General features: G+C 61.6%; 2 protein-coding genes across 3 annotated transcripts; one reads left to right on the top strand and one right to left on the bottom strand.

The window, feature by feature from the left end:
- Positions 1-450: 450 nt before the first annotated feature.
- Positions 451-3,752, bottom strand: PLPP2 (phospholipid phosphatase 2). Of its 2 annotated transcripts, none has more exons than XM_052668783.1 (6): positions 3,566-3,752; positions 1,614-1,765; positions 1,194-1,471; positions 1,054-1,111; positions 775-951; positions 451-673 (listed from the first exon to the last, which is right to left on the bottom strand). In XM_052668783.1, the coding sequence occupies exons 1-6, from the start codon at positions 3,615-3,617 to the stop codon at positions 536-538; spliced, it is 855 nt and encodes a 284-aa protein (XP_052524743.1). In that variant the 5' UTR covers positions 3,618-3,752; the 3' UTR covers positions 451-535. The 2 variants fall into 2 exon arrangements, with proteins under 2 accessions (XP_052524743.1, XP_052524752.1); XM_052668792.1 differs by having other exon boundaries at positions 1,614-1,762; positions 3,566-3,741.
- A 2,463-nt stretch (positions 3,753-6,215) lies between these two features.
- LOC128073702 (unconventional myosin-Vb-like) lies at positions 6,216-17,578 on the top strand. Its single transcript, XM_052668869.1, has 37 exons — positions 6,216-6,272; positions 6,686-6,796; positions 6,995-7,157; positions 7,228-7,372; positions 7,571-7,727; positions 7,843-7,983; positions 8,127-8,208; positions 8,376-8,477; positions 8,676-8,788; positions 8,858-9,123; positions 9,259-9,340; positions 9,571-9,711; positions 9,798-9,920; positions 10,043-10,126; positions 10,546-10,683; positions 10,762-10,859; positions 10,984-11,070; positions 11,149-11,260; positions 11,592-11,803; positions 11,889-12,045; positions 12,198-12,437; positions 12,613-12,822; positions 12,935-13,028; positions 13,109-13,254; positions 13,390-13,503; positions 13,623-13,859; positions 13,941-14,035; positions 14,201-14,387; positions 14,557-14,650; positions 14,778-14,915; positions 15,046-15,197; positions 15,353-15,442; positions 15,719-15,869; positions 16,500-16,770; positions 16,856-17,030; positions 17,156-17,236; positions 17,318-17,578. The coding sequence occupies exons 1-37, from the start codon at positions 6,246-6,248 to the stop codon at positions 17,474-17,476; spliced, it is 5,175 nt and encodes a 1,724-aa protein (XP_052524829.1). The 5' UTR covers positions 6,216-6,245; the 3' UTR covers positions 17,477-17,578.
- Positions 17,579-18,834: the final 1,256 nt, after the last annotated feature.

Below are 18,834 nucleotides of genomic sequence, written 5' to 3'. Positions count from 1 at the left end.
AGTGCAGGGATAGGCCTCAGAGTGTAGGGATAGGCCTCGGAGTGCAGGGTAGGCCTTGGGATAGGCCTCAGGGTGCAGGGATAGGCCTCAGGGTAGGCCTTCAGATAGGCCTTAAGGTATGGGAATAGGCCTTGGGATAGGCCTAGGAGTGCAGGGAAGGCCTCAGGGTATAGGGATAGGCCTCAGGGTAGGCCTGGGAGTGCAGGGATAGGCCTTAAGGTGCAGGGATAGGCCTTAAGGTGCAGGAATAGGCTTCAGGGTAGGCCTCACAGTGCTGACGTAGGCCCAAGGCCTCCACCTGCCCTGCTCCCAGGCTCCGCTGACCCCAGCCCAGGCCCAAGGCCTCTCCCTACCCCACAGATCTCAAAGCCGTGGCGCCGCCGGGATCGGGGAAGGGCAGTGCGATGAAGGGCAGTGCGATGAAGGGCAGTGCGATGAAGGGCACTGCGGCACAGTGTGATGAAGCCATTGGTGGGTACCAGGCTCCATGTTTTCCCCCCCCACCCCTCCACTCAGTCCAGGCCCTGTGTGCGGCTCACGGGGCGCCTGCGTAGCTGTAGTGATTGCGGTCGGTGTCGCTCAGGGTTAGCGGCAGGCTGGGTTTGCGCTCCGGGTCCTTCTCATCGCACTGCCGGGGCGGACGGTGCTTGAAGAAGTCAGACACGTAGCGGACCTGAGGGGACAGAGAGGAGGTGGGGCTCAGGTCTGACTCCGTTGCTCCTCCATTCTGCACCAGGTACCGCGGTTGGGTTGGGGGCATCCATGGACACTCACGATGAGGATGGCGATGAGCGCGCCCTGGAGCAGCCCGGCCAGCACATCGCTCCAGTGGTGCTTGTAGTCAGAGACCCGCGTGTAGCCCACGTAGATGGCGAAGGCAAGGAGGAAGAACTGGATGGTGGGACGCAGCAGCCGGGCCCACTTCCCCACCAGCCGGGCTTGCACATAGAGCTACAGAGAGGACAGGGGTGTCACCAAGCACAGGGACAAACACAGTTCTGTCCCAGCATGGTGGGGACAGAACGCCAGGGCTTCACACAGCACAGCACTCACCGCCAGGAACATCATGCAGTACATCCCAAAGGAGGAGTGCCCGGAGTAGAAGGACAGCCTGCAGGCAAAGGGATGGGCCAGGACATGGCAGGGGACTGCCAACCCCTCACCACCCCTCTGGGGCTGCCCCCAGGGCTCACCTGGATTCGGTGACGTTCCTGCTCTCCCCTCGGCAGACATTTTCCAGCTGCACATAGATGGAGCAGTTCACCTTGGACCAGTCGGGGTTGCAGACCGCCAAGAAGTTGGGCCGGAGGCGGCCGATCATGTATTTGGCCAGGTCGGTCAGGGACTGGCTGATGGCGCCCCCGAAAAGAAAGGTCCCCACCACCTTGTAGAGGGCAGCCAGGTAGTTGTTGTACTCTGACTTGGAGTAGAGGCGTTCTGTGTAGACCAGGTATGCCTCCCCTGAAGAGATCTGCAGGGAGCAAAGGCTGAGAGGTGAGGGTCCCAGAAGCCTCCCTGGGGCCTTTCCCCAGCCCTTCAGGGACCCAGCCTCACGAGCTGTGGGTCTCAGCCCCACACATGGGCACTGCAGGGAGCCCACAAAGTTTCCTTACAATGAGAACGGTGCAGGTGATGGTGACCCCAGCCATGAGGCCATGGGTGATGGTGTCTGCCTTGTAGGGGTAGCGGATGGAGTCATCGTTGCAGTAGAAGCCTCGTTTGTACGGGGAGTTCACCAGCGTCAGGATGACAAAGGGCAGAGATGCTGCAAAGGAGAGAGACAGAGAGGACTGGGGCACCCTCCCAAGGATTGCATGCAGGCACCAGTGCACACAGTCCCCCTGTCCCTGCTCCCCACTGCTGGGCACAGATCTTGCACCCAGGGCAGCACGCTGGCCCGCAGCTGATAGAGAATTATCAGGGCTCACAACTGCCTGCAGAGCTGAGCGACTGCAGGAGATGGCTGCTTTTGGGCACCCAGGGAACATCCACTGCTCCCCAGCTGCTGCCTGGTGCCAGGACCCACTCCCCACTGCCTGGAGGAGGACAGAGCTCGGGGGAGCAGCACAGGCATCCTGCCAGCCTGTTTTACACCAGAAGGGCCTTCAGGTCCCACACGGTCCAGGTTTGGACAGAGCTGGAGCCCAGAGCCCGTGACCCAGCCTGGCTGGGCCCCCCCAGTAGCACTGACGCTCAGTTTTACACCCCGTGCACACAGCCCTGACCGCGAGCATCTTCCAGCTCCTCCGTGGACGCCATCATCCCACACAAAACATCAGAAGGAGCTCCAGGGGGGCTCTGACATGGGGTCGTGAAGCCACTCCAGCCCCTTGGGGACCCTGGCCGGGGTGACCACGGGCATCTTCGAGCACCTCCCTCCAGGGTGACGCTGGGCACAGCGCAGGGACCGGGGCTGCCTACGGTCCACCTTAAACCCGTGCTCCTTTCCCCGTTCCGCCTTCAGGAAGGCGATTTCCGCCTCCCCATTGTTCCTCCGTCTCCAGGGAAAAAACAAAACACACCTTTGTCCCCGGCAGCCACCCCTGCACCCGCAGCCCCTTCCCCAGGGGGGTCCCGCGCTCCGCTCTCGGCCGAGCAAAAGGGCAGAAACGAAAAGAGAAAGAAATCACAGCGAAGCACCACCCCGCAGCCTCCGGGCCTCCAAAGGCGGCTCTCTCCGAACAGAAGCGAAAGCAGCCAAAAAGAAAAAATAAAAAAGAGCTGCGAGAAGGCCAGGAACACGGCAGGAACATGGCAGGAACAAGCTGTGACGGCTCCCAGGCTGCGGGAGGAGCCCCGCACGCACGGACGCCTCCGTACAGACTTGAAACCCTTCGTTTGCAGCTCAAATTAGACGCTCTTTTCCTTTATCCCCCCCCCTTTTTTTTTTTTCCTTTTTTATTTTTTCCCTTTCCTCCCTGGGTAATTCCATCTTCCAAAAAAGCTCCCCCTAAAAATAAAAGGGGCAGAAAAGGAAAAGGGCACCGAACAACAACAAAAAAACACAAACACACAGGAACCTGCCTCTCTCTCTTTCTCTCTCCCCACCGGTGCTTAGAGCCCAAGAAAGCTCAGGAGGTTGAGGCTGAAATTACGACCCGGGCCTTTATTTTTAGGCCATCCGTCTTAATTAGGTGCTTGAGAGCGGCACTTTTAGAAACGAGCGTCTGGGCGGAGGCTGCCCCGGGGGGGGGGCACGGCGCTCGGGGCCCCGACGGTCACCCATCCCCGTCCCCATCCCCGAGCCCGGGTCCGCCTGCGGTCGCCCTCGGTCTGAGCGGCCCCACCGGCCGGTTCTCGGGGTCTCCCCGTCGAGGGGGGGGCTCCTCACGGACCGAACGGCCTCACCGGATCGTATCGCTCCGTCCTGAGGGGGGGGGGGGCAAAGGCCGAACGTTTCCCCGTCGGGGCATCGCAGGTGCTTCTCGGGGCTCCTCACCCGCTGCCACCCGACGGCACGGCCGGCCCCGGTCCGCGTGGACCCCATCTGCCCCCCCCCCACCCCCCCCACCCCTCCGCCCCATCGAGGGGGAAGCGGCCCGGCAGCCCCCCAACGGGCTCTCACCGACCACCACGCAGAGCACGTCGAGCACCACGAAGACCTTCCTGCGTTCCATACCGGCACCGGTTCGGTAACGGCCCAACGGACCGATCCTATGGTTCACATGGCCCGGAACAACGCGGGCCCGACCGGGAGCAAAAGTCCGGGCGGACGGGGCGGGACGGGGCGGCACCGACAGACGGGGCGGGGGGCGGGACGGCGGGGCCGGGGGCAGGTACGGGGCGGAGCCCCCCCTCCGAGCACCGGCTGAGGGGTCCGGAGCGCTTCGGGGACACCGGCGGTGTTAATTGGGCTCCGGAGCGACGGAACGCCGCGTTGTTCCACCGGATGGGGATCCGCCCCCCGCCCCGTGCCGAAGGAATGAGGGAGAAGAAAAACCCCGACAGCCCGAGGGCTGTTTTTCTAATGATAACAATGCAATAAAACAGAAAAATAAAGGGACAAAAAGGAAATTACAGAATCGGGGTGGATGAAGGCAGCCGCAGATGCGGGCGGTGGGGCAGCAGCCTGCAGATGAGCGGCGCTGGGAGCGACGGGCGCCGTGTGGGGCGGCAGGACGAGGCGCTCTTTGCTCCGGAGCTGCGACCCGAACGAGTCGCGGTGTTTTCCCGTCGGAGCAGAACGGCGGCGGGGCCGGGATGTGCCGAACCTGCGGCACCCGGATGGGAGCAAAGGTCGGAGCTGCTGCCCGCGGTGATTCCGCGGAGCTGTTTGTTCCAGGCCTGGCGCTCGGTTAGGAACGGAAGGAGACATAAATCACACAGAAAGCGCCCAAGTGATGATGGCTGCTGGGCTTCAGCACGCCGTGAGCGGCCCGGGGAGAACCTCGAGGCTGTGGTTGGAAGCAGAAGGGTTGGAAACCTTCTTGGGCTGCTCCGGGGTTGCAGGAGAGGAGCAGAACTGCTGCCTGGCTTCCTCTGCTCCCAGCCCCTTTCCTTTCCTTCCCCCTTCTCTTTCCCTTCCCTTTTCCTTCCATGCCCTTTACCTTTTTCCTACCCCTTTCCTTTCCCCTTCCATTTCCTTTCCCCTTCTCCTTCCCTTTCCCTTTTCCTTTCCCTTCCTCTTTCCTCCCCCCTTCCCTTCCATTTCCTTTCCCTTTTTCCTACCCCTTCCCTTTTTCCTACCCCTTCCCTTTCCCCTTCCCCTTCCCTTTCCTCTTCCCCTTCCCCTTCCCCTTCCATTTCCCCTTCCCTTCCCTTCCCTTCCCTTCCCTTCCCTTCCCTTCCCTTCCCTTCCCTTCCCTTCCCTTCCCTTCCCTTCCCTTCCCTTCCCTTCCCTTCCCTTCCCTTCCCTTCCCTTCCCTTCCCTTCCCTTCCCTTCCCTTCCCTTCCCTTCCCTTCCCTTCCCTTCCCTTCCTTTCCCCTTTTCCTTCCCCTTCCCCCTTTCTTCCTATCCCTTCATCCTTCTCTTCCCCTTCTCTTCTCCCTTCCCTTCCCTTTCCTTCCCTTCCCCTTCTCTTTCCACTTCCCTTTTTCCTTCCTACTCTCCTTCCTATCCCTTCCCCTTCTTCCCTTCCCCCTTTCCCTTCCTTTCTCTCCCACCTTCCCTTTCCCCTCCTTCCCCTTCCCTTTCTCCTCTTTCCCCCCCTCCCTTTCCCCCCCTTCCATCCACTCTGCTCTCCCCTCGTTCAAGATTTGCCCCAGCCACACCGAATGCACAACAGCAATAGAAAAAAAAAGAAAAGCCCTAACAGGGCAGTGCTGGGAGCTGAGATTTGACCACGGGGGCACAGAAACGGGGCAGGACGGGGCCAACCGCGGGCACACGGCTCCGTGCCGACACGGGGCAGAGCAGCACCCCGATAAGCGGCTGCTCCCCGCCCGGCATTGCAGGACTTTGCCCCGCTGGGGCCGTGGGACGACGGCAAACAACAGGAGCCAGCCGGAACGCCCCAACCTCACGGGTATCGTAGAATCGTCTGAGTTGAACGAGGTCCTAAAGGACATTTCCATCATAATGACCCCCGAGCATCGCTTTCTGATGGCTGCGATGGTTTTTGAGTAATTAAAAGCGGAGCGTTTAGCGCAGCCCTGTGTCACGTTGTGGGATTGCTGCAGACGCAACGCAGCGCCCGTGTGCCGTGGCTGGAAACCCCAAAACATCCCACTGAGGTCCCCAGGTTGGGAAATGCGTCCCTTCCCACCCCATGTGTGGGGACAGGAGATGAGGGATGCGGCTCCCGGGGTCCCTTCTAATTGAGCGGCCCCTCAAGGGATGGGGAGACAAGATCCCAAAGGTCTCTGGGATCCCCAGCCCAGAGCAGCGCTCAGCTGAACGCCCCGAGATGTTCTCTCTCGTAGGGATAATGAATATTCACCCAGGGGAGGGGAGGCTCAGGCAGAAGGGGGTCAGTTTTGGGGTGTCCTACATAGGGGGTGCCGCGAACAGGAGAAACTCGAGGTGCCTCGGTGGTCCTGGGGTGGGGGGCGGCACTTTGGGGGTGGGGGGAGGGGGGGGGTACCCTGTGGGGTGAGTCCATTAGAGCTCAGGGGGCTCTTGGGTTCTCCCCCATTAAAGGGTCCTGAGGTGCCTACGAAGAATTCTTAGGGTCCCTCCCCTATTAGGGGCGGAGTGTGGTGCTGTGGCAGCAGAGCAGCTGTGGACCCCTTATCCAATTATCGGCAATTAGCGGCCATAAAAGGGCGGCGAGCTGGGGGGGAGCCGGCTGTGTGACAGCGGGGCTATGGCGGCAGGGCAGCCCTACGGGCAGGTGAGGCTGTGGGTGGAAGGGAAAGTCTGTGCCACCCTACATGGAGCGGCTCCTTTCCCTGTGCTCTGCTGGAGCTGCGGCAGCAGGGTCAGGGCGTTGTGGGTTCCCCTTTTATGGGGGTATCCTATAGGAAAGGAGGGCTGCTTCCCCACCAGCAAGGATCCCAAAAGGGACTTTGGGGCTGGAACATCTCCCAGTCCTGCTGCTGGGTGCCTCCAGCTGGTTTGAAGCCCTTTTTTGCAACTTTTTGCTGTTCTGCTTTTGGGTGGTTGCATGGCCTCCCTGCTCAGCTGGGGGGGATCCATCCTGCAGGGCTGCAGGGATGCTGAGCACCAGGTTGAATACAGAGAGCTGCATGGGGAGCGCTCGGTTTGGTGGCTGTCTGTAGGGTGTCCCTCCTGTGCTCCCCCCAGGGTGCCCGGGTCTGGATTCCTGACTCTATCCATGTCTGGAGAGCAGCAGAAATAACCAAAGGCTATGAGGAAGGAGACTCCATCCTGCACCTCCGCCTGGAGGATGGCTCGGTGAGGTTGGGGCCGTGTGGGTCCTGAGATAAGATCGTCTTTGCACCCCAAACCAGCCTGTGTTCCTTGGCGGAGAGGCCACAGCGTGCCTGGTGGCTGTGCAGGAGCGTGGCTCACTGTGGCCGTGCCCCCTGCCCACCTGGGGGCCGTCTGTCCCCGCTCAGTGCTCACCCCCTCTCCCTTTCCCCAACCCTACAGCCTCTCGTTTACCCCCTGGGCTCTCAGCTGCCCCCTCTCTGCAACCCTGAGTGCCTCTCAGGCAAGGATGACCTGGTGGCTCTGAGCCACCTGCACGAGCCGGCAGTGCTGCATTCGCTCCGTGTGCGCTTCCTGGAGGCCAACGCCATCTACACCTACTGCGGTGAGCCCGCGTCCCTCCAGCCCTACCCAGTGCCCCCTTTCCCTGTATGAGCCCTGAGCCCTTCCTGCAGGCATCATCCTGGTGGCCATCAACCCCTACAAGCTGCTGCCCATCTATGAGGATGAGGTGATCTACGCCTACAGCGGCCGGGAGATGGGGGATATGGACCCCCACATCTTTGCGTTGGCAGAGGAGGCCTACAGGCAGATGGTGAGGTGAGAGATCTTTTGGGGGGACCTCGGGGTGGGGTTGGGCCCCTTGGGTTGTGTCCCGTTGGGTTGCGGTGGGAAAAGGCTGAAGCCCCGTTGGGAGGAACCATTCCGTTGGGGGTTCCCAACGTGGCATTGCACCCCCTGGGTTGTGGTGGAGAAGGGCTGAAGCCCCATCGGAACCATCCCAACGTTGCCTTCCAGGTTTGGTAGGAACCAGTCCCTCATCATCAGTGGTGAATCAGGAGCAGGGAAAACCGCCTCAGCCAAATATGCCATGAGATATTTCACCACGGTCGGGGGTGGTCTGGGGGACTCCAGCATGGAGGAGAAGGTGCTGGCCTCCAGTCCGCTCATGGAGGTGCGTCCCCCATCCCAAACCCTTCCCATGGCCTTCAGCCCATGACAAAATGGATGGGTGCGGGGGGTTGGCCTCCCCTGGAGCACCTGGAAATACAGAACCTCCCTCTTGCCAGGCCTTTGGGAACGCCAAGACTACCAGGAACGACAACAGCAGCCGCTTCGGGAAGTACATCGAGATTGGCTTCAGCCATGCCCGTGTGATGGGGGCCACCATCAAGACCTACCTGCTGGAGAAGTCCCGTGTCACCTTCCAGGTGGGGCTCTGGTAGGGACAGGGCCAAGCGTTGGCCGTGGCTGCTATGGCATGCGGCCCCGGCGCTGCTCGGTTGAACTGGGAGGTGGGAACGTCCCCTTGTCCCCACTCTGGAGGTGCTCAGTGCTCTTCTCACTCCCGCAGGCAAAAGCGGAACAGAACTACCACATCTTCTACCAGCTCTGTGCGTCAGCTGCCCTGCCTGAGCTGCAGGCTCTGCATCTGCGTGAGTGCCCCGTGTCCCCTGGCTGCCCCCATGGCGATGCCAGCACTCTGCCTTCCTCCCCCCCTTTTCCCTTCCCCCAAACCTTTGGGGCTGCTGGCTGGGTGCGCTGCCCCAAGGGAACCCGGTGGGGCTGTGCTGCTTTCATCACCCACACATCTCCTCTTTAGGTGGAGCAGAGACCTTCTACTACACCCAGCAGGGCCGCTGCAGCGCAGGCGCTGATGATGCATCTGACCTGGACAGCACGCGGCTCGCCTTCTCCCTGCTGGGTACTGTGCTGGGTTGGGGAAAAACAGTGGGGTGGGCATCCCCGTTGTCCTGTGGGCTGTCACCATCATCCCACCGCCCTCGCCTCGCTGTTGGTTGGGTGCCCCATTGCTGGCCAGCTGGGTATCTGCTGGCTATTCCCTTCTCTCCAGCTCGTGCTGTGCAGGATCTGACCCCAACCCCTCGCTCTGTGCCTGTAGGTGTCCCTGAGGTTGACCAGCTGGAGCTCTTTGCCGTCCTTGCTGCCATCCTGCATCTGGGCAACGTCACCATCAGAGGGAGGGACCGCCATGGGGACGGCTGCTTTGTGGAGGTGGGTGAGAGCCCCACGTGCGTCCCCACGCATCCCAGCGCTGCTGGTGACCTCTCTGTCCCTTCTCAGCCCAACAGTGAGGCCTTGGGGCTGTTCTGTGCGCTGCTGGGCATCGAGGAGGTGCAGGTGACTCGCTGGCTCTGCCACCGCAAGCTGGTGACGGCGGGTGAGACCTACATGAAGCCACTCAGCAGGCAGCAGGCGCTGGACTGCCGGGATGCCCTGGCCAAGCACATGTATGGGCAGGTCTTCAGGTGGATGACAAGCAGGGTCAACCGTGCCCTGCGCTCGCCGGAGGGCCACCACACCTCCATCGGCATCCTGGACATCTATGGGTAAGGACAGCTCTCCTTCTCTTTGTGATCCTCCTCTGGCCACTGTTGGGTCTGTGGATGGGGTTGTGCTGTCCCCATAGTGGGGCTGGGGTCCGTGGCTGTGCCCTGCCTCAGCCAGCAATCTGCTGCCCGCAGGTTTGAGATGTTTGACCTCAACAGCTTTGAGCAGTTCTGCATCAACTACGCCAATGAGAAGCTGCAGCAGCTCTTCAACCTGGTGGGTATCACCCAAATGTCTCCTTGCTGGGAGGGCAGCACAGCTCCCTGTGTCCTGCAGCGCTGCTCCTTCTGTTCCTGCGCTGGGAATATGGCTGCTCCCTCAAAACCTGGGGCTGGAGATGGGCATGGAGCCCTCTGTTCTCCACAAGCTCTGAGAGAAGGGGAAGGGCTGCTGTGTGCAAACCTCTGCCCTCACCTCGGTCCTGCTCTGCTCTCCTATCCCTCCAGCACGTCTTCAAGCTGGAGCAGGAGGAATACGTGGCTGAGGAGATCCCATGGGTCTTCATTGACTTCTGTGACAACCAGCCATGCATTGAGCTCATCGAGGGTCGACTGGGCGTGCTGGACCTGCTGAATGAGGAGTGCAAGGTGGGTTGGGGTGCTGGCAGCATTGCAGCCCTACAGAGCCCCCTCCCCCTCCCCCAGCTGCTTCCTCTGACCCCTCTGCCCTTCAGATGCCCCAGGGCAGTGATGGGAGCTGGGCCCAGAAGCTGTACCAGACCCACCTCGGCAGCTCCCACTTCCAGAAGCCCAAGAGGCCGACGGATGCCTTCATTGTGTGCCACTTTGCTGGCAAGGTAGGAGAGCCACTCTGGTCCCCTGGGCAGCTCTGGCTCCTAAGGTTTCCTCTGGTTCCAAGAGCCCTGCAGCAAGTTGGGCTGGGAAAATCCCAGGGTAACGCTGTGCTGTTCCCTGCCAGGTGGAATATCAGTGTGATGGGTTTGTGGAGAAGAACAGGGACACCATCCCCGAGGAGCTGGTGGGGCTGCTGAGAGCCAGCAAGGTGCGAGCATCCCGGGGCTGGAAGGGTGGGTGATGTGGGAGAAATGAGCTGTGGGTGCCCCCACCCCGTTCCCATGGGTTGCCACCATTTGGGGTGTGTGATGTCACCTCCCTGCAGAGGGGCTGGGGGTCAGGGGGGGAGTCCTGTTGCCCTCAGTTGGTAACACTGTCACTTCTTTCCTCTGCATCGCGTGGTCCTGGCAGAAGGTAAGGGACATCTTAGGGGGCACCTTGGGCTGCTCTCGTGGCAGGGTGTCTGTGGGTGCACTGGGGTTCTTTGGGGGGCAGGAGGAGGGGGCACAGCTGGTTCTTGCACATCGGGGCTGTGGGGCCGGGCTCGTGGGGCTGTGTCCTGCATTGAGGGCTCTGGGTGCACGGTGTGATGCTCTCTGCTGGCTCTCATGGCCCCGCTCTGTGCAGTCTGTGCTGCTCGCTGAGCTCTTCCTGGAGGATGGCGATGGCCCCACATCCCGCAGGTCCAGTGGGTCCAGGTCCGCCCGCCCCAGCCGCAGGTCAATTCCTGGTACCCAGAAGAGCAAGAAGTCCATCTCCAGCCAGGTATGGGGCAGGGGGAGGGGAGGAGGACCCTGCTGTGTGCTGGAGAGGCTCTGAGTGCTTTCTTGTTGTCCTCTACAGTTCAAATCCTCCCTGCACCGGTTGATGGAGACGCTGGGCAGCACCACACCACACTACGTGCGCTGCATCAAACCCAACGACAGCAAGCTGCCCTTTGTGTGAGTGCTGTGGGGCTGGGGGCTCATGGAGTTGTGCCATCTCCCAGACCTGCATCCTTCGTGCCCCATATGTGCACCCCCCAGCTGATGCCTGAATGAGATAACCCTTCCATTTCTGCCCCAGCTTTGACTCCAGGAGAGCAGTGGAGCAGCTGAGAGCTTGTGGAGTGCTGGAAACCATCCGGATCAGTGCTGCTGGTTACCCCTCCAGGTAACCCCCCGCCCCCCCAGCACCGTGGGGGTCCCCTGGCTGCAGCACCCCCTGATCATCCCCTCTATGCACCCACAGGTGGACCTACCAGGAGTTCTTTGAGAGGTACAGGGCACTGCTGAGCAAGGAGGAGCTGGTGGGTGATGATGCAAAGCAGAGCTGCAGCCTTGCCTTGGAGAGACTGCTGCAAGTAAGGGGTTGCAGCGGGGTCCCAAGGGCGCATCCCTTGTGTGTGGTTTTCCCCATTTCTTGTTTTCCCAAGTGTCCTTCGTGCACAGTTCTCCCCATCCCTTGCAGGATCCCACCCAGCATCCTTCATACATGCTTCTCCCCATCTCTTGGGGTCCCTCAAGCATCCCTTGCACGTTCTTTTCCCCCTCAGTGGGAGTCCTCACAGGTCCTCCATGGGTTGCACACTATGGATAGGAGCTGGCGTTCTGCAGCCAGCAGGGAGGTCACAGAGCATCCCTTTGGGGGAGCCTCCTTGAGGCACTGCTCTGAATCTCCCTTACATCCCGCAGGACCCCAGCATGTACTGCTGCGGGAAGAGCAAGGTGTTCTTCCGTGCTGGCCAGGTGGCATTCCTGGAGGAGCTGCGGTGCCGCCGGCTGCGTGCAGCCTGCACCCTGCTGCAGAGGCACCTGCGGGGCTGGCTGGCACGGCGCCGCTTCGGGCGCATTCGCGCTGCAGCTTTGTGCCTGCAGCGTCACACCCGGGGCTTGTTGGCACGCAGGTGAGATGCAAAGAGCTGAGCCCGAGGGTGGGGAAGGGAGGCTGTGGGGTTCTGCCACCTCGTGCTCATCTCCTGCACCCTGCAGGCTCACCGCTGAGCTGCGGAGGAGCAGAGCTGCGGTGGTGCTGCAGAAGAACGTGAGGATGGCGTTGGCTCGGCGCTCCTACCTGCGTGTGCGCCGGGCTGCTCTCACCATCCAAGCCTTCGGCCGGGGGATGTTTGCTCGACGCCTCTACCGCCAGGTAGGAGCAGGGCAGAGCAGTGAGCTGCGCAGATGGGAGCGGCGCCCTGCTGCATCTTGGTGACAGTGCAGCACCGGTCCCACTGCGAGCAACCGCTGCTGCATTGTCCCTTGTGCTTGCTGGTGATGCTGCTGCCCCGTATCTCCCCACAGATGGTGCAGCACCAGAAAGCTGTGGTGCTCCAGGCTGCTGTGAGGGGCTGGTTGGCCCGCCTGCACTACAGCCGTCTGCGCAGGGCTGTGCTCTACCTGCAGTGCTGCTACCGCCGGGCGCGGGCGCGCCGTGAGCTGCAGCGGCTGCGGGCTGAAGCGCGCTCAGTAGAGCACTACAAGCAGCTGCACAAAGGCATGGAGATCAAGGTGATGCAGCTGCAGCGCAGGCTGGATGAGCAGGTGGGTGCTGCAGCTCCTTGGCGGCCAGGGTGCAGCGGTCAACCCGTCCCTATGGAGGGCCCTCTGGTCGGAGCGCTGCGCCCAGTGATACCTGAGGGAATGGGGAACCCCGTGGTGCAGATGGGTTTCCTTTGGGGTGAGTGCATCCCCCAGTTTTGGCCCTCTCTGCCCCCAGGCCCAGGAGAAGCAGCGATTGGCAGAGCAGCTCTTGGCACTGAACGCTGCTCACGCTGAGGAGGTGCAGCGGCTGCGGGAGGAGATGCGGTGGCTGCGGGAGGATGCGGCACACGATGCTCAGGTGCAGCGGCTGCAGGAGCGGCTGGCCGAGCTGGAGAGGAACAGTGCTGAGAGCCGCCTGGCCCAGGAGGTGGAGGAGCTCCGACAGGTCCGACTTGGGGCTGGGGGTGATGGCTCTGCTCCCTTTGTGCCGTGATAGAGGTGCTGTGCGCCCCAGAGGTGGCCCCTGGGCTGCATCTGTCCCTCTGCTCACTCCGCAGCGCCTGGCAGAAGTGGAAGCAGTGAAGCTGCACCTGGGGGAGGAGAAGGATGCTCTGATTCAGCGCACCTTGGAGCAGTCGCAGGATCTAGAAGGTAGAAGGATCTCCGTGCCCCCATCCTCACTGCACCCTCCCTGTGTTCCCACGTGTTCCTACGTGTCCTTCTGCCCACAGAGCAGCACCAACGTGCGGCACGGGAGAGCCGGGGGCTGCAGCAGGAGCTGGAGGAGGAGCGGGCGCGCTACCAGAGCCTGGTGCAGGATTATGCCCGCCTGGAGCAGGGCTACGAGAACCTGCGGGATGAGGTGGCCTTCCATAGGGTGAGGAGTTGTGGGGGGCTCAGCCCCTGTGGGCTGCTGTGTCTTTGTCACCCCCAGGCCTATCCTTGTACCCCCACTAGAGATGGGGCTGTTTGGGGTGCAAGGAGTGACTGTGTCCCTCTTCTCTCCCATCAGCAAAGCACCTTCAGGCGTTCTCCTTCATCCGAGAGCTTCCTGGGCTCTGAGAGCAGCTACATGTCCTCTATGTCCACCGCCCCTTCTCGGGATGGCTCTGACCTACAGGCTGAGGTTAGTGGTGATGGTGGAGGTGACAAATGGAAGCTCCCCTTTCCCATGGGGTCCTGTGGTCTCAGAGGCACAGCTGCAGGGCTGTCAGCCCCCAGCTCCAACCTCCTTCCCACTCCCAGGGGCAGGAGGAGCGCTGGCAGCCACCAACTGAGGTCCCCCAGCCTCCCCACCCCATGGAGGACCCTATGCCTAACGCTGCTGTGGGGCAGGACCGCTTTGAGAAGGCGTATCTGCTGCTGCTGGGGCAGCTCAATGCTGTCACTGAGGAGCTGGCCCGCACCCGGGAGGAGCTGGGGAGGAGCAAAGCATCTGCTGAGCACGAGGAGAGGAAACCCCTGGATTTCCTTAAGAGAAGGGTGAGCCTCTGCCCCGTATCTGTGGGGATGGAGCTGAGCTGCTGGGGCTGCCCTCACCCTGCCCTGCTCTCCTCTTGGCAGAACATCGCTGAGATGCTGGGACTGGGCAGGAGCCCTGAGAAGGCGGCGGGGGATGACTTGAAGCACGCCTACGATGCGGTGCAGGTGGCCAACAAGTGAGTGTGGCCCCACAGATGCTCTGGGAAATGTTGGTTTGAGGGGATAAACCTTACCCCCAAAGGATAGAGATTGATGCACTGGAGTCATAGAATAAGCTGGGTTGGAAGGGACCCCAAGCACCATCTGGTCCAAGTGGTGCCTCAGTTTCTCCACTCACGCAGGCTGTTGGTGAGCCAGCTGCAGGAGGAGAAGCAGCACCACGAGGAGGAGGTGGAGGGGCTGCACCTCGACATCCGTTCACTCAAGCAGCTGAGCCAGCAGCAGGCAGCCCTCATCCAGGACCTGCAGAGGCACCAGGGCCAGGAGGGGCTGCAGCACCACGTTGTGCGCCTGAAGGAGGAGAACTGGGTAAGGGGTGGGGAGGGGGACACAGCAGGGTAGGGCTGGAGACCCCCATCTTGTCCTGTGGCAATCTGCAGCATCCCGCTTGGGAGCGATGCGTGGGGACTTTGGCATCTCCTGACCCCGTGAGTGGGTGCTGGGGGCTGTGAGCCTTACAAGGGCTGTCCTTGCTCAGGAGCTGTCCCAGAAGCTGGAGAGACAGGAGAGGACCACGCTGAAGCTGCAGAAGCAGCTGAGAACCTACATGAAGCAGATCCAGGAGTTTACAGGTAAGCACACGCATGGGAAGGGGGACGCAGGGATGGGGGTCACCAGCCTGCTTTGGTGCTGGTGCATCATGCACGAGGGCCTGCTGCAAGTCCCGTGGCCCAGGATGTGATCTGTGCTCCCCTCCAGCAATGAAGAAAGAGCCCCCCACGCCGGGGCAGGAGCCAGCAGCATCCCTCAGGGTCCCATCCTCATCAGGGCCGCCCCAGGCCATGCTGGCATGGAGGCTGGAGGACGAAGGGCGCATCATCAAGGCCATCATCACAGGTGGGCTTTTGGGTAACCTGGTCCCACTGACCCAACAGAGAGCCCTAGGGATGGATCCTGTCCCTCCATTTCCCCCCAGCTTTGCTCTCCATTGCTGCCTGGCCCCACATCTCTGTGCCCTCCCCTACAGATTATCGCCTGCAGAGCAGCCCTGGGGCAATGCCAGAGCTTCCAGCCTACGTCCTCTTCCTCTGCATCCGGCACGCAGACCACTGCCGTGATGAGCCACGTGCCCACTCACTGCTGGATGCAGCCATCAATGCCATCAAGAGGGTCATGAAGGTGCTGGGGGCAGGGAAATTGCTGGGTGATGTAAGGATGGTATGGGGGGGCTGCAGCCTGGACCCCAGGGCTCTGTAGGATGGGGCTGTGGTGCTGGGGGTGGCTATGGGGTTGCTGCTGGAGCCTCACTGACCCACTTTCTGCCCACCCCACAGAAGCACAGTGATGACTTTGACATGGTGGCACTCTGGCTTGCAAATGCCTGCCGGCTCCTGAACTGCCTGCGTCAGTACGGCCGGGATGAGGTAGGGTGCTGGGGAGGGGGCTGTTATTTCCCCCCCCCTCTCCCCCCAGGATGACATCAGCAGCTTTGGGCTCTGTCTATGGCCTGGGGCTGTCCCACATTTATTCCCCCTCCCTCCCCCCACAATGACATCAGCAGCTTTGGTCTTTGCCTATGGGCTGGGGCTGCCCCCCATGTGGTGCATGTGCTGGGCAGATCCTGCCCCTTGTTGCCCCTGGGGGGGCTTTGGGGTGGGATCACCTGGGAACCCATCACCCTGACCTGGCTGTACCTGCAGAGCTGCCACCAGGGGAACACAGCACACCAGAATGAGCATCGCCTGCGCAACCTGGACCCTCAGGGCCCCTACCACAGCCTGGGAGCGTTGGCAGTGCAGCTGTACCAGCAGCTCATCCGCACGGCTGAGAAGCGCCTCAAGCCCATGATTGGTAGGATGGAGCTTGGGGGGATGTGGGGCTGGGGGCTCATGGGGTGCCTGGTGGTGCTGGTGGTGGAGGGGAGTGGTGCTGTGGTTTGGCTTGGGTTGGGTCTCTCGTGATGGGGGGCTTGGTGTTGGGTTGGATTCATCTTAAGGAGGATGTGGGGTAGGCTGGGTTCCCTGTGGGGTGGGTTCCTCTTAAGAGGACTGTAGGTTGGCTTTGGTTGAGTTGGGTTCCTCATGGTGAGGGGGTGTGGGTTGGGTTGGACTCCTCTTAAGTGGGCCGTGGGTTGGGTTCTGTTTCCCATGGAGAGGCTGTGGGTTGGGCTCTCCACAGCCCCCGAAGCCAACACAGAGGAGAGCTGTGAGTTGGGTTAGGTTTCCCATGCCTGGGAGCTCTGGGTTGGGTTCCACACAGAGCTCCAGGGCTGGATCTCGCAGTATCCCAGCTGAGATGATGCATTTGAGGAGCTGAAGGGGGAGGGGAGATTTGTACCCCCTCCAAGGACCTCCCTCGCTCACCTGCCCCACTTCTCACATCCAAGGAGCACAGCCGCCCCATCAGCTCCTCCATCCCCAACTGGAGGTGACACGAAGCCGATGAACCACGCTCTGATGGTTCTTCTTTTCTGCCCTCCAGTCTCTGCAATGCTGGAGAGTGAGACCATCCAAGGCCTCTCCTCCTCCTGCCCTCCCACCCACCGCCTCTCCTCGGCCCCCCCAGCCCACACGCTGCCCGAGCTCCTGCAGCAGCTGGGCTCCTTCCACCACACGCTGGAGCATTATGGGCTGTCCCCAGCCGTGGGGCATCAGCTGCTGCGCCAGCTCCTCTTCCTCATCAGCGGCACCACCCTCAACTTCCTGCTGCTGAGGAAGGACGCCTGCTCCTGGAGCCGTGGCATCCAGCTCAGGTTGGCCCTATGTGGGGTGTATATAAGGGAGGGGGGAGGGTTGAGGGAGGGGGGCTGCCTCCTGCTGACCCCCCCTGCCCCATAGGTACAACGTCAGCCAGGTGGAGCAGTGGCTGCGGGCGCAGGGGCTGCAGCAGAGCGGTGCCCGTGAGATGCTGGAGCCTCTGATCCAGGCTGCTCAGCTGCTGCAGGTGAAGAAGGCGACAGAGGAGGACGCGGCGGCCATCTGCAGCCTGTGCACCGTGCTGACCCCACAGCAGGTATGGGGCTGGGGGGGTTGGATGCAGTGACCTGGGAGCCTTGGATGCAGTGACCTGGGAGCCTTGGGACCCCAGCGCTGGGGCAGAGATGATCCCTCAGCTCCATCATCTGCTGTCTGCCCCAGGTGGTGAAGATCCTGCGGGCGTACACCCCGACTGCTGGGCTGGAGGAGCGTGTGAGCCCTGCCTTCATCAGCAGCGTGGAGGTAGGGAAGGAGGCTGTGCTGGTTGGGGAGGGGGGGCCTTGGTTCTTGGCCGCTGCCTCGTTGATGGCCGTATCCCCACAGAACCGACTGCAGGAGCAGCAGGCAGAGGGACCAAGCCAGCTCCTGGTGGACACCAGCCACTTCTTCCCTGTGCAACTGCCCTTCATCCCCTCCCCGCTGCACCTGGATGAGCTCTGCATCCCCAACACCGTGGACCTGGCCTTCCTCGTGCGCCTCTGAGCTGCAGGAGGACCTGGCGGGGTTGGGGTGCAGCTTTGTGTGAGATGTTTGTTGGTTGGAACCCGGCCCTGCTGCCTTTGGCACGGCCGTGATGATCTTCACCCCTTTCTTTTTAATGCTTTGATGTTAATAAAAGTCTTTGCAGATAAACTGAGTGCCTGAGGCTGCCTGCTTGGGTGGGGAGCGGGTGTGAGGTGGCGATGTCCTTGTGGTGGGGGATTGGCCACCTGTGGGGCTTTGGGGGCACGTTACCTGATCCTATTTAACTCCTTGGTGGAAGCTTTTGCCCATGGAGTTGGACTCAGCGATGCTGATGGGTCCCTTCCACACTGGGGCAGAGGCTGGGGTGGATGGATGGCTCTTGAGAATTGCAGGCACCATCCATGGACCTTCAATGCTGGCCTTCAATGTGGGATGTCCTTCCCACAACGTAGGCCATTTTTTTTCCTTTTTTTTCCTTTTTTTTTTTTTAATGTCAGTTATAATAAAATATTTTTACAGAGCCCAAAAAAGTCAAAATAGTGCAAAACATCTCACTGTCATGCATCCGGGGGAGCCCCTGCTATTGGGGGGGGGGGGGGGGAGGTACAGACACACAGGTACGGAGCAGAGGGGGGGCATCCATCACATGCCAAACAGGATGGGGTAGGAAGGGGGCACTTGGGGGGGGGGGGGGGGCAGGGCTGAGCCCCCTTGGGAGCAGCAGTTAGAAAAGGGGTGTAAACATTGAACAGAAAGAGTGGACACCTAAACCCTTTGGTCCCAGGCAAACCCTATAGAAAGGAGATGGAGAGTTAGGGTGGGGGTACCCTGTCCTTGGTGAGGGGTTGGGGGGGGGTGAGAGGTATATATTGAGTTGGGGGGGGGGCTTCTGGCTGTGGGTGGGACCCTGTGCTCCTGCCCCCCCCTCCTCCTCCAGACACGCACGCCACAGATCACACAAATGGAGGTTAATGGGGAATAGGGGAGGGGTCCTTGGGCTTGGAGAGGGGAGGGGGGAAGGTTTTTCTTGTGCCAAGGAGGCCCTGTGGGCACAGCTGCGGAGGTGGGTGCCCCCAGCCCATGGGATGCGAGTGCCCCTCACCCCCACCCTGGCACCAAGGGTGGGACACGGGGCAGGGAAGACAGGAGTGGGGCTGGGGGTTGCTCCCTGCCCTCCAGCCCCAGTGATGTCGCCGCCTGCTGGGGGGGGTCCCCAGCCCCCATAGCCCTTTCGGGGTGCGGGGCACAGCTGCCCCATTTATGTACAGCTCTATCTACATATGTACAAGGGATGGGGATGACGGGCCGTCACCTGAGCCCCCCCCAGCCCAGAGCTTTCCTTACGTCCCTCAACGAGGCGGGGGGGCCAGGTGGGG

The sequence above is a fragment of the Tympanuchus pallidicinctus genome, unplaced genomic scaffold, assembly GCF_026119805.1.
Source record: "Tympanuchus pallidicinctus isolate F22 unplaced genomic scaffold, pur_lepc_1.0 scaffold107, whole genome shotgun sequence".
Classification (NCBI taxonomy): Eukaryota; Metazoa; Chordata; class Aves; order Galliformes; family Phasianidae; genus Tympanuchus; species Tympanuchus pallidicinctus.
Note: the sequence above shows the minus strand (reverse complement) of the source record. Positions and strands in the feature narration are given on the sequence as shown.

Coding starts and splice junctions, on each gene's coding strand:
- PLPP2 (XM_052668783.1), bottom strand. CDS start 3,617: ATGGAACGCAGGAAGGTCTTCGTGGTGCTCGACGTGCTCTGCGTGGTG. Junction 1,766..3,565: donor CGTGCTCTGCGTGGTGGTCG/GTGAGAGCCCGT, acceptor TCTCCTTTGCAG/CATCTCTGCCCTTTGTCATC. Junction 952..1,053: donor ACTGCATGATGTTCCTGGCG/GTGAGTGCTGTG, acceptor TCCTCTCTGTAG/CTCTATGTGCAAGCCCGGCT.
- LOC128073702 (XM_052668869.1), top strand. CDS start 6,246: ATGGCGGCAGGGCAGCCCTACGGGCAG. Junction 8,478..8,675: donor GCTCGCCTTCTCCCTGCTGG/GTACTGTGCTGG, acceptor CTGTGCCTGTAG/GTGTCCCTGAGGTTGACCAG. Junction 10,684..10,761: donor AGAAGTCCATCTCCAGCCAG/GTATGGGGCAGG, acceptor TGTCCTCTACAG/TTCAAATCCTCCCTGCACCG.